Source organism: Leopardus geoffroyi, chromosome A2 (genome assembly GCF_018350155.1).
Source record: "Leopardus geoffroyi isolate Oge1 chromosome A2, O.geoffroyi_Oge1_pat1.0, whole genome shotgun sequence".
Taxonomy (NCBI): Eukaryota; Metazoa; Chordata; class Mammalia; order Carnivora; family Felidae; genus Leopardus; species Leopardus geoffroyi.
In genome coordinates this window covers 51165036-51181257 of record NC_059331.1, presented here as the reverse complement: position 1 = coordinate 51181257, position 16222 = coordinate 51165036, and the positions used below count along the sequence as shown (strand labels likewise).

General features: G+C 38.3%; 1 protein-coding gene across 19 annotated transcripts in view; it reads right to left on the bottom strand.

The window, feature by feature from the left end:
• The window catches only part of SETD5 (SET domain containing 5), an 81868-nt gene that overhangs the window by 8166 nt on the left and 57480 nt on the right, over nt 1-16222 (bottom strand). For 14 of the 19 annotated variants that reach the window (XM_045493656.1, XM_045493657.1, XM_045493662.1 and 11 more), the window contains 3 exons: nt 14848-14977; nt 5042-5286; nt 1802-1858 (listed from right to left, as the gene is read on the bottom strand). In XM_045493656.1, the coding sequence (XP_045349612.1) occupies nt 1802-1858; nt 5042-5286; nt 14848-14977 (432 nt within the window). The remainder of the gene's footprint in view (nt 1-1801; nt 1859-5041; nt 5287-14847; nt 14978-16222) is intronic. The other 5 variants (XM_045493660.1, XM_045493663.1, XM_045493666.1 and 2 more) reach the window with 1 other exon arrangement.

The window sequence follows — 16222 nt, the reverse complement described above, 5'->3', positions numbered from 1 at the left end:
AGAGGGATGGAAGTACAAGGGAGAAAGCCATTAACATCTGTAAAAGTTCCAGGAATCAACAGTATACCCAGGCCAGATTACTACAGAATGCCGGCCTTTCACAAATTGCCTTAAAGTCTTTCTGGATGAGAATCCTGGGAAAATCAGAATTAAATAATTGGCCAAATGTGACTATTTTGCCTGTTTAGCCTTTCATCAGGTCTGCTGAGTCACCGTGTACTACATTAAGGTGCTGGAAGTATAATCACGGATTTACCTGAGCCCCATGTATGCTCCAGAGGTGAGACTGGGGTCTTAAAGGTAACTGGCTTTTGGTGTTATTCATTTGTATTTAATATTGATGGAAGGTGGGAGGAGGGAAAAAGGGAAAGAAAGTAGTAAGTAGACAGAAAGTCAAGGATTTTAAGTTACTGGTTCAGTAAAGGAGAATGGAACTAGTTAAAGACATCAACCAACCAGTTCTTTGCTCACTTTCACTATTAAGCATGTATGCTTCTCATAAAATGTTCTGGCTACTCAATTCTTTATCCTCTAATATATGTCCACATACCACAAGATCACTAATGCCCACCACTGCAGAGCATCCAAAATGCTGAATTTTGTAAAAAATAAGCTGTATCTACTATTTGGTTATCATTACTTCCCAATACCAAGATTTCCCACCTCTAGGTCAACTCTTACTAATTCTCTCTAGAAAGAATGGTACCAGAAATTCAAATGTCACACCAGGATTTCCTCACAAAACAGTGTAAAAAACATCCAGAAAACCTCTAGTACACTAGAATACAACATTTTTCAGTTTCATATTGATCTATAAAATCCTGATTCAGAATTTTATCAACTATCACTAAATTTAGCACAATTTTTTAAGTGGGAAGGGGCCAGAGTTAACAGTTAATTTCTGAAAGGTTATGAGAGACTACACTTTTCTCTTCAAGAGGAAATTGACTCCATGTAGATTAACAGAGCTAATCATTCCTACAGTTGTCCAAATCTTAGAATAGTTAAAAATCTCCAGCACTAAAACCTAAATTTAACAACTCCATAGCAGTAGGGTTTCTGAGAAAAGCACTCAATTGGATATCCTGAGATACCACTTTTTATGGCAACCACATCTCAACTACTACAGAAGGAAGGCCTGTGTCACAGAAGCCATGGGCTGACTTAGTTTCCTTGTATACCCAGTAAGGAGCTATAAAGAAAATGTAGAAAGCCGGGAGGCAGGACTCCCTTTTGAAAGAAGCTGCTCAATCTATCAACCCAAGCCCAAAACATCCAGTTAAACAGAGCTGTAAGATTAATCCTGGAATAAGACATAAATCACTGTCTAACTTTTCCAGTATAAATAGCTCCTTCAACAGCCCAAGATAATAAATATCAAAAGATAGCTCCTACCAACTTTCGATTTCAACTTTCCTTATTTAACAAACACACCTTACTTGTTGCTTTCTTTGCCAAGGCTCATACCATATCTTCAGCTTGCTTTAAACTTGACTTCTAGAGTCTATACTTTAAAAGAACTCTTCAGTCACCCCTCCCCCAAACAAGAGCAAATCCCACCACACACACACACACACACACACACACACACACACACACACACACCTTCATTTTCCTCCATCTACATTGAAAGTTCTGAGTGATCACAGTCACACATGGAAGTTCATTCAACTTACATCAACTGGCTGGTCGCCCTTCAGCCTATCACCCCATTCACTAGGACCTCCCCCCCAGCCCTCCCACACACTCATGCACACTCACTCTCAGCCTCCAAGTGTGATTGAGATGGTGTGATAACTACCTCGGGTGACAGGGACTCGGGCCTATTCGCAGGGGAACTCTCAGGGGAGGATATGTTCTAGAGGAGGGAAAAGCATCTTGTTATTCATCTACTCGAAGTCAAGAAGCAAAACAAAACAAAACAAAAAATAAAGTAAAAGCAAGCATAGATGGTTAGCCACAACTTTTTGCGGGGGGCAGGGGGAGGGAAAAGAATGCACAGGGGAAAGGTTTAACTGTAGAATTCATTGCAATGAACAGAATGACTCATTAAAAATGCTTCCTGGGATCTCTGAAAGCATTTAAATTGGTTATAATATTTCATGCTAGAAGTAAACATCTTAAGCAGGTTAACAGAAAAAATTTAGATTGGTGAAACTGTATCCTACAATTTCATTTGAAATTTCGTCCTACATTGGATTAGAGTTGAGCAACCTACAGTATTTATTACTGATGGGCACCCTACCACTTATTATGCCTCAAGGGAACCGTTTTCCTTTACCCCACACCCCTTTACGAAAAAGTCACATTTCTTCATTCTCCTTGTGGTTCGTGCTTGCCCACCACTGTCCAAGGAAACTGCTTAGCATGCTGGGCTGACAGGGCTAGGGAGATGGCCAGCTCCTCTTGAATGAGTTACAGGAGATAGAATGCAATTTAGCTGATAGGCTAGATGGTTCTTGGCATAATCTAATTTGATCTGAACACCCCTAACGATGTTCTCTGATGTTAAAATCCCTGGTACTTTTGGCAACAGAGAGGGAATAAAAAGCAGAGGTGTACATTTCAAGTTCCTGCATCCTAAACAGGGTTCCCCTGAGAGCTTTCACCTGAGGCAGCACTCCCGTAAAAAACAGGAACTGGACAGTGAACTCTGATGGCAGATCTGAACGGTAAAATGCAGACAGAATGATGGTGGTAGTTGTGACAAGGATTCAGAGTGCCAGGGGTAAGGGAAGGGAAGGGGAAGGTTCCTAATGCTATAGACTCTGGACAACTATGTCCTGGGTAGCAGACCTATCCCATGGGAGGTGAAAAGAGGCTGTTGATTTTATTTGGTGGGCTGGGTACTATGTGTGAGGTGGACATTAGGCCAGGAAGGAAAAGGAGGGGCTGGGGGAAAGTGGGGGCTAATTAAGCCTGTCCTGCCAAAGTTGCTTTTACTGCTTTTCCTTAATGGTTCTCCCTCCCTCATGATCTTGTTCTCCTCTATTACACGTCTCCTCAACTCCTTCCCTTAGCACTGGAGACATTTCTCACTGGAATGATTTTTATTTTTCCTTTCAAAAATATTCTTCCCCAACCAAGCTGATCTTTACCTGTGACACCTTATTGGTATTTCCTCTGTGTCACAGTCTTGCATGGAAATAAGGCTTCCTATACTAGAATATAGGAAAGGGCATGGCAGTTAGAATGATGATAAGAATGGTCAGGATGGTAGTTTGTTTTATTGACAAGAAAGGCTGAATTTCGTTAGTTAAATCACAAGATTAAAACAGTGAAAACAGGCACTGGACTTTTTAAAAATAAATTTATTTTTTTATTTTGAGAGAGAGCGAGAGCGAGCGCACGCACGTGAGTGTAAGTGGGGCAGGGGCAGAAAAAAGGAGAGAGAGAAAACCAAGCAGGCTCTGTGCTCTCAGCACAGAGCCTGATGTGGGGCTTGATCTCACTAACTGTGAGATCATGACCTGAGCTGAAACCAAGAGTGGGACACTTAACCGACTGAGCCACCCAGGTGCCCCTCATAAAAATCTTTGATGTTTGATTTTTTTTATAAAATAAAAACACCTTACATTTCCATAGTGTTTCAGTTATCCAAAACACAAGGGATCAGGGGAAATGTACTGAGAGCTAAATTTAACTATCCTAGAAGGCAACGTACCTTCTAATTTCTGTAATTTCACCTTTTAAATTGCACTGATAAAGTAAGAAATCCTAGCCTATAATTTGCTGCCCTCCAGGGTGAACAGCCTCCTATGAAATTTTACTATCAAACTCAATTTGTTAACTGAAAAATCAATCACAATTAGACCAAGTAAAGTTAGTAAGGCCTAAATCAGCTGCTTTAATGTATGGCAGAAAAGAATGTCACAGGAAATTTGGTAAAGAGTAACTTCTCTGGAAACCAAATGTAACCAAGAAGGTTCTCCCTGCCTCTTCCCCTCCCCCCGACTCCTGCCAAAGAGGTCTGCTCCCAAGCGATACAGTCTACTTCAAGTATAGAAATAGGTTCCTCTTGCTTTCAAGGTTGCTAGCTATCTCTTTCTGAGTTAGCTATTCAGAAGTCCAGGTATTTTTAATCTCCATGCTCTCATAAAGGCTGAATAGGGAAGAAGGGATTGGTTAGAGCATTCACCTTCATCAAAGAACACATTCATCAAAGAACACATCTGGAGAAGTTACAAGCTAGGGGCAGAGCTGAGTGTTTAGTGATGACAACAGTGTTTTCTAAGAAAAAGGAAGAGACGGTGTCTGTTTAGTTAATTTCAAAGGGAAGCAACATGCAATAGATGAAGTTTTTTAATACACAAGGATTCTTTCTACTCAGTAGACCTGCTGTCACCCACACTTGAACATGAATGTGATTGACAATTAACTTTTTCAAACAGCTAAGATACATATTTCTAACTCAAACCAGAGGGTGAATGTAACAAATCTGTCTCATTATGAATGTATGTTGTTAGCCTCTTTCTACTTTTCATTCCTAACACACTGTAACAAGAAGGGAAAGTAACCTAGAGTAGGAAAAAAACTCATTTGCCACAAACCGTATCTCAAAGCTTTTCAAGTCTCTGTTCACTGAGGCCACAATAAGAATACAAAACAATAGGGAAAAACAACTCACTGATTTAAAGGCCTAGAAAGAAAGACACAATCAGTATAATCTGGGCTCTCAGGCTGGTATCCTTAGTGGTTATTATGCAGCTAGAGACCTATTTTAAAACCAAAGTACAGACCAAAGACAAAGATGGAGATGTAGCATGCTTACTACCTGCAGTTATGGAGAATGATGGATTGATTGCATGCAAAAACAGAGGAATGTCATCCATGGTAGAACTATTCCTTTTGAGCGAAGTATGAGGACTGCCAAGATGAGAGGCTACCAGGTAACAGGTCACATTGACCCTGAGGGTTCCTGTTCTCTTGCCAAGACTGGCAGGAACACGATCAAGACACATTTGGAATATTATACTTGAAATGAGGAGGGGCAAATGGTAATTTTCATATTCGGCACTCCCAACAACCAAACCCAAATCACCTCAAACTGCAGAGGAGTATTGCAGCGACTAGCAGTAGTAAGAGACGTGATTGGTGAGAACATGAGGCTGTATCCATTTCGACACTCCTCTTCTGGGTGAGATGGGCCAGGTGTGGTCAGCTGGGGGCTCTTTGAGCCTGAATTGGGAGGGGGTGGTGTGACTGGAGAAAGAGGCCGCAGTAACTTGGTGACATTCTGCTCCATCAGATAGCGAGACTTCCATTTCTTTAACGGGCTCAACAAGTCTGTGAAATACAAAGCTTGGATGAGAGATTGCAACCACAGCTTAAAGGGAGGCTCTGTAGTAAAGCCATTATTCTCTAGCCCACAATGGCTCTTAACTCCTCTTCTGCCTCATCCCACTGTCACCTCCTGCAATCAAACCAAAAGCCCAAAGAACTCTTTAATTGCCACAATTAAAGTAATTCTCAAAATTCTCTATCTCCCAGTCACCAGATGAATCTAATGGCTGGGCCCTAGAACAAATTTAATCTCTTACAGTGGAAAATATAAACTTTAATATTTTGAGTTTCCAGAAATCTCAAATTGATGTCACTTTGTTAAAATCACCCTCTACTTAATTGCCATGTCACCAGCACAAGCTTCTAGAATGTTAATTCCATGCTCCTTTTATCTTCTCTTGTGTATTTTTGCCATTTTCAGCAACTTTTTTTTTAATTTTTTGTTTTGTTTTATTTATTTTTGACACACAGAGAGAGACAGAGCATGAGCGGGAGAGGGACAGAGAGGGAGACACAGAATCTGAAGCAGGCTCCAGGCTCTGAGCTGCCAGCACAGAGCCCGACGCGGGGCTCGAACTCACAGACTGCGAGATCATGACCTGAGGCGAAGTCAGACACTCAACTGACTGAGCCACCCAGGCGCCCTTCAGCAACTCTTTCTACAATGTTCTGCTTTAGCAGGAGAAGGTAGTCACCTATGATTGCCTGGCCTGTATCTAGCCCCTAGTTTTAGAGTGCTTCAAAATAGGAAATTATTTTCACAAAAGCTTCTCCCAATCATTTTCAAATACAAAGCTGATCCATTTTCTGACTGGAACACCCTACACTTCCTATACTTCTTGGATCTACTACACTATATATTTTAACGACCACAAAGGTCAAAGCACCTATCTCACCTTCTCAGAGAAAAATATCTACTTTTTAAATTTACAATAAAAAAATATCCATTTACTTAATACCTACTATATGGAAACCACTGAATTAGGTATGTGAGGGGAGGTCATCATATATTCCATTTAAAAGGATTTACAAATTTGTGAGGATGGGAAAACATACATAAAATACGTTTAATAACATTTTAAGAATCTTGACAGATGTAATCATACTGCTTTGTGTTTGTAAAAAATAATTATGCTTTTAAGTGCTTATTACATGTTAAATATTAAATACCAGGTACTATACTATGTGCTTTATGTGAATTCTAACATTTAATTTGAACAACTCTAAATCCAGCACTATTATCATCACTCTTATTTTAAAGATGAGGAATCTGATGTGCAGAGAGATAAAGACTGGGTAATTTAGTTCCATTTACATTCTTAATGACTAGGTTAAATTATATCCCCAGGGCTTAATGGAAAGAGTAGCATTTATCCCAGACCTTCAAGGACAAGTTTTGGGACAGTAGGTCATGATCAGAGCTATGCTTCAGGAAGATTACTCTGGCAGCAATGGTTAGGATGAGACTGGACACTGGGAAACTATTTGGAGTTAATGGAGAAGTTGACAGGGTTATGAGATACTGAACTAGGGTAACAGATGTGGAAATGGAGAAGGAAGAACAAATGCAAAATATACTGGAGATGCTTTTTCTCCTGATATGTGAAATTTTTTTATTTTCCTAGATTGGAAGTATATTCGTATTTTTCTTGTGTTCCAGAAACTGTAAGTTTTCTTTCTTATTTTTCTCCTCTGAAAAGTGCCTAGGTATAAAAAACAAACAAACATGTGATTCATGACATGTTTAGAACACTTTTTAATGTACTTTAAGAGTCAAACAGTGAATTTTTTTAAAGATTGCTATAAAAAGACTGCTATACTGCTAAGTCCAATATTAACTACTAAAGGGAATTACGTAAGTAATGAAGCTCACTCTAGAAGAGTTAGAAAGTACAGCTGAACCCTTCCTTTCCCTTCCAAATCAACTTACAGGCCCTTCATATAAAACTGAGTTCTTATAGTGGTATCATATTCAAAATAGACCTGGTATCTGCCAGCAGTCGTTTATCTTTTTTCTACCAATAATACTACATTTACAATTTTTTTCAAGTTTCATTGTTTTTTCTATACATACATAGCTTTTAAATTTTATGTGGTTAAACCTATCCACCTTGTATAGTTTTTATCTTTACTCAAATACTTTGCAAAATTATATAAAAAAACAACCACATATTTAAACACACACAAATTGAAATCATACCCACAAATGAATGCACTAATATCCTGGTGCATGTTCAGCTAGACCTTTTTCTTGGCATGGCCTTATTAACTCTTTTTTTTTTTTTTTTTTCAATGTTTATTTATTTTTGAGACGGAGAGAGACAGAGCATGAACAGGGGAGGGGCAGAGACAGAAGGAGACACAGAATCTGAAACAAGCTGCAGGCTCTGAGTGGTCAGCACAGAGCCTGACGCGGGGCTTGAACTCACGGACCGTGAGATCATGACCTGAGCCGAAGTCCCGAAGTCGGACGCTTAACCGACCAAGTCACCCAGGCACCCCAGCCTTATTAACTCTTGTCTACATATCAGTGCTCACTCAAAAACACATGGTAAAACTCTTTCCATGACAACGGAAATCTACAATTTAGTTTTTAGTGGCTGTATGGCACTCATATCACCAAAATTAACCAACGTGAAGTATGTGCACTTTTTTGCTATTATAAATACGCCTCAGTGACCAGTAATCTTTCTCTTAGATATTTCTGCACCTGTCTAGTATTTAGGGCGAATGGCTAGATGCAGGATTGTTAAACCAAAAGCATCTTTCCATAGGCTCAACAGCTTTATATTTATTCCGGTGTGAATTGTCTACTCATGTCCTGTATCCTGTTTTCTACGGGGTGTTGATCTTGTTCTTCATTAATGTATGTTTTAAATTTATTATTTTTTTATTTGGAAGAGAGAGAGGAATGTGGGGGGAAACAAGGATTCGAAGTGGGCTCAGAGCTGACAGCAGTGAGCCTGATGCGGGGCTCGAACTTAAGAACTATGAGAGCATGACCTTACCCAGTCAGGTGCTCAACAGACTAAGCCACTGAAGACGCCCCTTGTTCATTTCTAAGGACCTCATAAAAAAGAATGTTGATCCTTTGTCAAAAATGTATTTTCCCAGTTTGCTATCTGCCTTTTAATTTTACTAAGTTTTTTTTTTTTTTGGTTATACAATGTGCTACATTTTAATTCAGTCAAATGTATAAGTAATTTCCTTTATTTTCTGCCTCTGACATCATGAATGTTTCTTCTGCCCACTACCTCAAGACTATAAAGAATACTGGCCTATTTTCCCTTTATCTCCTTAATTTTTAAATTTAACTCAAATAAAACGTACTTCAGAAGGTAGTGATTATCCTTTTCACATGTCAAAACAGCACATTCTTCCAAAATCTTTAATAATTATAGAATTATAATTTCTCCACTGATTTGAAATATGACATCTTATTAGATTTTTACATAAACTGGGTTTAGTTCTTTTTTTTAAAAAAAACTTTTTTTTAAACTTTTTTTTTTTTAATGTTTTTATTTATTTTTGAGAGAGAGAGAGACAGAGCATGAGCAGGGAAGGGGCAGAGAGGGAGGGAGACACAGAATCCGAAGCAGGCTCCAGGCTCCGAGCTGTCAGCACAGAGCCTGATGCAGGGTTCAAACTCACAGACTGTGAGATCACGACCTGAGCTGAAGTCGGTCGCCTAACCGACTGAGCCACCCAGGTGCCCCCCCCAAAAAACCTTTTTTTAATGCTTATTTATTTTTGAGAGAGAGAGAGAGAGAGAGAGAGACAGAGTATGAATGGAGTGGGGCAGAGAGAGAGAGAGAGAGAGAGAGAGAGAGAGAGAACCTGAAGCAGGCTCCAGGCTTTGAGCTGTCAGCACACAACTGGATACAGGGCTTGAACTAACGAGCCCTGAGATCATGACTTAAGCTGAAGTTTAACGCTTAACCAAATGAGCCACCCAGACGTCCGAGTTCTGTTCTTTTAAATATTTTTTTAAAGTTTTTGTTGACAGAGAGAGTGACAGCATGAGCTCGGGCTAGTGGGGGAGGAGTAGAGAGAGAGAGGGAGACAGAGGATTTGAAGCGGGTTCTGTGCTGACAGCAGAGAGCTTGATGTGGGGTTGAACTCCCCATGACTGTGAGATCATGACCTGAGTCAAAGTCAGATGCTTAACTAACTGAGCCACCCAGGTGCCCCTCAGTTTAGTTCTGTATACCTGCTGTCTAAATGGCATCAATACTGACATCTGTTTTAGTAAAACTGCTTGGGCAATTCTAGTTATTCTACTCTACCTCTCCAAAATACTTTGGCTTTTCTAGCATACTTGTTTTTGCCAGTGAACTGTTGAAATCATCCATCATGTTAACACTACGTTCCCCCTGCCACCAAAAAGCCAAAATTTTGATTGGTATTGTATTAAACTCATGAGTAACTAAGGAAGAATTCTCACTCAACACCATGGCACCATCCTTCAGTTACTCATGCCTTCATTTATCCCTCTTCATATATAGATCTGTCACATTTCTAATTAATGTTACTCTCCAACGTTCTCTATTTTTTTGCTAAAACTGTGCATTATACGTCTCCCTTTATGTTATTATCTACATGTTATTCTTAAAAATGTTTACATACTTTTGTACCCAGCTACCCTACTGATCTCTACCAGTGTTTCAGTTACCTCATTTGGCTTTTCTAGGGAGATAAAGTGTATTATTTGCACACATTGGTAACACACACATCCTCTTTACCCATGCTTTTATTTCAGATTTTTTTTTGGTAATCACATTGGCTAATAGTTCTAGGCACTGTTAAATAATAATGGCAAGTGGAATAATTTGAAAACCCATTTTTAAAATTTATTATTTTTAACTGAGGTTTAATTTAATACAGTGTTATATTAGTTTTGGTGTACTTGATAATGCATTTTAAGGTTTAATGTCGTTTTACATGAAGCATAAACGGCAACTGTTTTTCAGATAGATGTAAAAAAAAATCATAGGTATTTTATTAGATTTATCATTAAATTCATATTTACTGTGCTATTACTCCCCGTCTTCCATTTAGCCTGCTAATAAATTAATTATATGAATAATTTTTCAAATACTGAATCATCCTTACATTCCTAGAAGAAATTTCACTTGGTCATAATATACTTTTCTTTTGATATATTTTTTTTAATTTAAAAAAAATGTTTATTCTGGAGAGAGAGAGAACGCAAGTGGGGAAGAGGCAGAAAGAGAGGGAGACCCAGAACTGGAAGTGGGCTCCAGCCTCCAAGCTGTCATCAGAGAGTCCAACATGGGGCTAGAACTCATGAACTGTGAGATCATGACCTGAGCCGAAGTCAGATGCTTAATCAACTGAGCCACCCAGGCACCCCTTCTTCTTCTTCTTCTTTTGTTTTTTTTAATTTGAGAGCGAGCGAGAGACCGAGAGAGAGAGAGAGAGAGACAGACAGACAGAGAGACAGAAAGGGAGGGAAGGAGAGAGAAGGGTAATGGGAGAGAATCACAAGCAGGCTCCACACTCAGCATGGAGTCCGACACAGGGCTCAATCCCAAAACCCTGAGACTATGACCTGATCTGAAATCAAGAGTTTGATGCTCAACTGACTTAGCCACCTAAGCACCCCTTTTCTTTTGACATTCTTACAGATCAAAGATTCAGATCACTGAAATCTAATTCACAAAAGTAGTAAGATGCTGTTTTGGGGGGCTTAGTTTGAGAAAATGAATCAAGGGTGAAAAATTTAGTAATACTGTATAGTGTTTCTACCAAAAGTATGTACACATAGCAAATAAATTATACCACTCCTTTACTGCTTGAAATCCAGCTTGTTTTTATCCTCTATATTTTTGCAGTTATTACTAATTCTATGACTAGTACCTTTGTATAAAACTTTGGGTCTATGTTTATTTCTGTAGAACAGATACCCAGAAGAACTAGTAGGTTAAGAAGTATTAGTATTTTATTTTTTTATTTTGATAGACACAGAGACCGTGTGAGTAGGGGAGGAGCAGAGGGAGAGGGAGACAGAGAATCCCAAGCAAGTTTCCCACTGTGAGCACAGAGCCTGATGTGGGGCTCAAACTCATGAAACCGTGAGATCATGACCTGAGGTGAAACCAAGAGTCACTTAACTGACTGAGCCACTGAGGCGCCCTATTATTATTATTTTTTTTAAGTTTACTTCAGTCATCTCTACCCCCAACATGGGGCTGGAACTCATGACCCCAAGATCAAGAGTTGCATGCTCCAGCGACTGACCCAGCCAGGTGCCCCGGAGTATTAGTATTTTTATGCATATGCTAAACCTTACCAAATTGCTGGTAGGGATACTACTCTCCTTTCTTTTTTTTTTTTTTTTTAATGTTCGTTTACTTTTGAGAGAGAGAGTGCAAGCAGGGGAGGGACAGAGAGGGGAACAGACAGACGATCAGAAGTGGGCTCTGCACTGAGAGCAGCACGGACAACATGGGGCCCGAACTCATGAACCACAAGATCATGGCCTGAGTCAAAGTTGGACGCTCAACTGACTAAGCCACCCAGGTGCCACTCTCCTGTCATTTTTATTGCAAATCCTTTCTCTCAATATACTTGTCCTCTATTATCTCAGAGACAATATAGACCCAGAAACTTTATTCAAGTTTGATCTTCACAAAAAATACTTGAATGTGCCAAGAATTTGCTTTGGCAACGATTTAATTCTTTTCAATACTCCAAGTAAGTAAAAATTCCAGAATAATTTACCAAATTTTGTTTCTGGCTATTCCCTACACATACACACACCCCCATCATTTGGGCACCAGCATTGTACTAATTTAATTACTAGCTTCCAGCTTCATATAACAAACTAGTTTTGTACTTCTAGGGACAGCACTTCATTGTCATTATTCTTCTTCAATGTTTTTCTTCTTTTCATGTTTAGATAAACTTCATTTCACCAAATTCTAAAACCAAGCTAGTTTGACAGGAACTATACGAAGCGGGGGGGGGGGGGGGGGGCGGGAGATGGGAGGGAGGAGGTATTAATTTTATTTATTCTTTCCATGAAGGAATAAAAGACTTTATCTTCATTTCCTGAAGACTTTAAACATATTTCTCAGTAATGGTTTACTTTACATGTCCCGGTAAGGTTATCCCTAAGCAGGTTCTTACTTAAGTTTGAGAATGAAAAAATTTTCTTCATTTCCTTAGTATATAAATGCTATTAATTTTTGCCTATGTACCTTCTATCCAGTGGTTTTAAGAAACTCAATTCCAGGTTTTTCCACTGGTTAGACTTTCCTAGGTACATATCTACATTACTTGCAAACAATGAACATTATGCGCTCTCTTTCCCGAAGAGCAGTTTTATTTTTTATTTCTACATACCTTTAGCTTTTAGGAACTTAGAATCTTTGATATATCTTCATAACTAATTTCTGCAAATACTCCATAAATACTCAACAAGAAAGAGCATTTTGTGTAAAACAATGTTAGTAATAATTCCTACTATGGGTATGATACCACACCAAACACTTTGCACACATTATTTAACTTATTAATCTCATATAACCTCTATAAAGCAGGTATTACTATTCCCATTTCACAGAGGAGGCTCAGAGATGCTTAGTAACTTGCTCAACATCATGTAAAGGGTAGAGCTGGTCCTCAAATTCAGTTGAATTCTTTTTACTCTACCAGTCTACTTCCCTTTCTTAACATCTCCTTGGTCTTTAAAACAAAACAAAACAATCCCTTAGGATTTACATTAACTTGCAGCAATATATCAAGTCGTTCATTTGACTATTATTTGGTTTTAATTAAAAATTTTCCTTTTGGTTATATTGTTCCTTAAGGGCAAGGTGTGTCCTCTGAATGTTTCTTACTGCTAAAGATGAGAGCAAAAATTCAATAAAGGTTGGTGACTAACAGTCCTAATTCCATTCCAACAAGGACACAGAGTAACAAAGACACTCTGCCTATGAGTCTTTGCTAGTCAGGACACAGGCTGCTATACAATGTCCCTTTCCCAACCTCAGATACAGACACACAAACGCAAATGTGCATATGTATGTATACTAAATACAAGATTTAAGTTGTACTTTCACTGTACTGTATAAACTGCCAATAAGTTGATAAGATTGATGGAAACCTCATATTAGCGTTAAAAATTTTTTTTAAATGTTTATTTTTGAGAGAGAAAGAGACAGAGTGTGAGCAGGGGAGGGGTAGAGAGGTAGAGAGAGAGAGAGAGAGAGAGAGAGAGAGACAGACAGACAGACACACAGGATCTGAAGCAGGTTCCAGGCTGAGGGGTCAGCAGAGCCTGACATGGGGCTCAAACCCACGAACTATGAGATCACGACCTGAGCCAGAGTCAGACGCTTAACCAACTGGGCCACCCAGGCGCCCCTCACCATTTCTTTATATTAATCTGGTTTGAGTAAATCTCCCTAGTCTACCACGTAGGAGAAGAGTAAAATACTTTAAGAACATAGTATCATTTATCTTGCACATGGTTTACACTGGGATTTCATTATCCTGGGGTCACACATGTGAAAACTTGTAAAGTATAAGCCAATCTAGAGAGAACAATTAACTAAATTAATAATTTGAAGAAGTATTTTTTTAGTAGTCTACTTTTTTCCCAAATATTATGCAGAATTTTAACATAAAGCCGATACTACTAGTATAAACGTATTTAATTCAAGTTCATATTTATTCAGCAAGTCAATGAAGAGAAACAGTGAAGTAGTTTTTATGAAAATCGGAAACATTGTGTCACATTAACTGTAGTCTTACATGACCTTTAGCGTATAATTTATCTTGGTTTTTTTTTTTATTACATAATATTCACAAAATTGATTTAGAGATAAACTTATGGAAATCACAGAGAACTTTTCAACTGGGCTGAAACTGGCAGGAGAAACTTTGGTAAAGACTGTCCCAAAATAAGTTAGTATCACAAGTTCAGGCACCAGTGATTTCAGTTGCAATTCAATTAAAATTACCCTGCAAGAGTTACTTTGAAAACCAATGGACCTGATGATTTTTTAAGACCTTCTAATTTAAAAACTCACAAGGACCTTACATTTGATTCAAAGCCATGTCTCCTCCAAAATTTTACACTAACTGTGGGAGCCCTTTTGAAAACAATAAAGTTGTAACAATTTCTCATTTACTTCATTCATCTCCTTCAACCAAGCCCCACTCAACTCAATCATCTGTATTTTCTTTCTTTTCCTGAACAGTGTCCCACATCTTTCTTGCTTATTTCTCCTCTTATAAATATGGATATAGATTTCCTAAACTTACTACTTTAAATGTATCTAACCTTTTTATAACCATTTCTGCTGTTATCTGTACACTGTCTAGTTCCTTCTTTGTCGGCGCGGGAAAACTGTTCCCTGACTTGAGATCTCTCTCTTCCTCTGTAAAGACAGATGTAAAGTAACTATTTAGATAACAATGCCTTTTTTTTTTTTTTTTTTGGGTATCAGACTTTTCAAGTAATCAAACTGAATTTTTTTATGTGGACCAGAAATAATCATTGTTTACATATTCAGGAAGGTTTGAGATACGTACCTGCATTGTCTTTGCAGATACTAGAAGAGTTACTATTCTCGTTACTTTGGTATAGGTGCTGAGTTCTAGTCTCTTGGGGTACAGATGACGTTTGAGTCATCCCTTCTTCCAAGGCTTGCTTTATCCAGCGCTGTAATAGGAGAAGAACCAGGAAATTATCAATAATCATTCAGAACTATTTAGTAAAGCTATTTTAAATACATTAACCAGATCATTCCACATCAACTGGTGAGAGATGCACTCCAACACACATTCAATTCCAGAGTCAAGTATTTTTTGTGTTTCAGCATATTGGAATATTGCCCCAACAATCCTTTTATGGGACAAAAGTGAGAAAATCTGGATTACACATAATGAGATCCCATCAAAACACCAAAAACCAATAAAAAATGATTATTATTCAACTTTTCATATTGCTTAGGATGGGGTAAATGGGAAGACATCAAGAAATCTTAGCTTTTGAGAGACTCTGATCATATATTATAAAACCTGTACATAAAATAAGTGCCTAGAAAGAAGATAAAAGATCTTTTAAGAGTTGTCTACCCTGTGCTGGGGATGTCTGAAGAGGTAATAGAAAAGCTTCACAGGAAGACTTGATGAGAATAAACAGCTCTTCTGTATAGGTACAAAATACTTCCAAAAGATCTACTCTTAGACAGAACAACCTGTGAGGTTTTTTTTCCCTATCAAGTACTTTGGTTAACTTATGGAAGAATAATGCAAATCACCAGAACAAATGAACTTCTGTAGAAACCAAAAAGGGGAAAAAGTCAAAAAGAGCTCTCTAATCAGTCACATTTTTTGTAGCAAATACTGGAACTACAATGATGAGATATAAATTCAGGTCAGAAAAGTGAGCCTGCAAAGATTAGGATAATAAGATTATTCATCCTGGGGAAGAGAGAAAATTTCTTACCTGTAATTGTGTTCTCTTAAGATACACAGTTGTAGGTTGCTCACCACTCTGTGGCTCTCCTGCCCTGACATAAGACAGATCGAATTTTGATAAACATCAATTTCTGAATTAGACCCTCCCCCAAATAGGAAGAGCAAAGGTGATTATAATTTTACACCTTCAGAGAACAAGTATTACAGGTAAGTAAATATTCTCTTCACCAAAGAGGGCAAATACATTCACCCTCTTAGAAACTTAGGAAATAATCATTTCTTAGGAAATAATGCGAGGAATATTTTACCACGGAAAATTTTACATCGTGTAAATAAATGGCTTTGTGGTCTACCAAATGAAAGCAAAAATAAAACTAAACACAAGGCAGTTAAGAGTGAATAAGCATATAAAAAAGAGATCTGAACAGTCAAATGAATTGCACCAACATTTTATGATATGACTAGGTCTCTGAAAAGGCAAAAC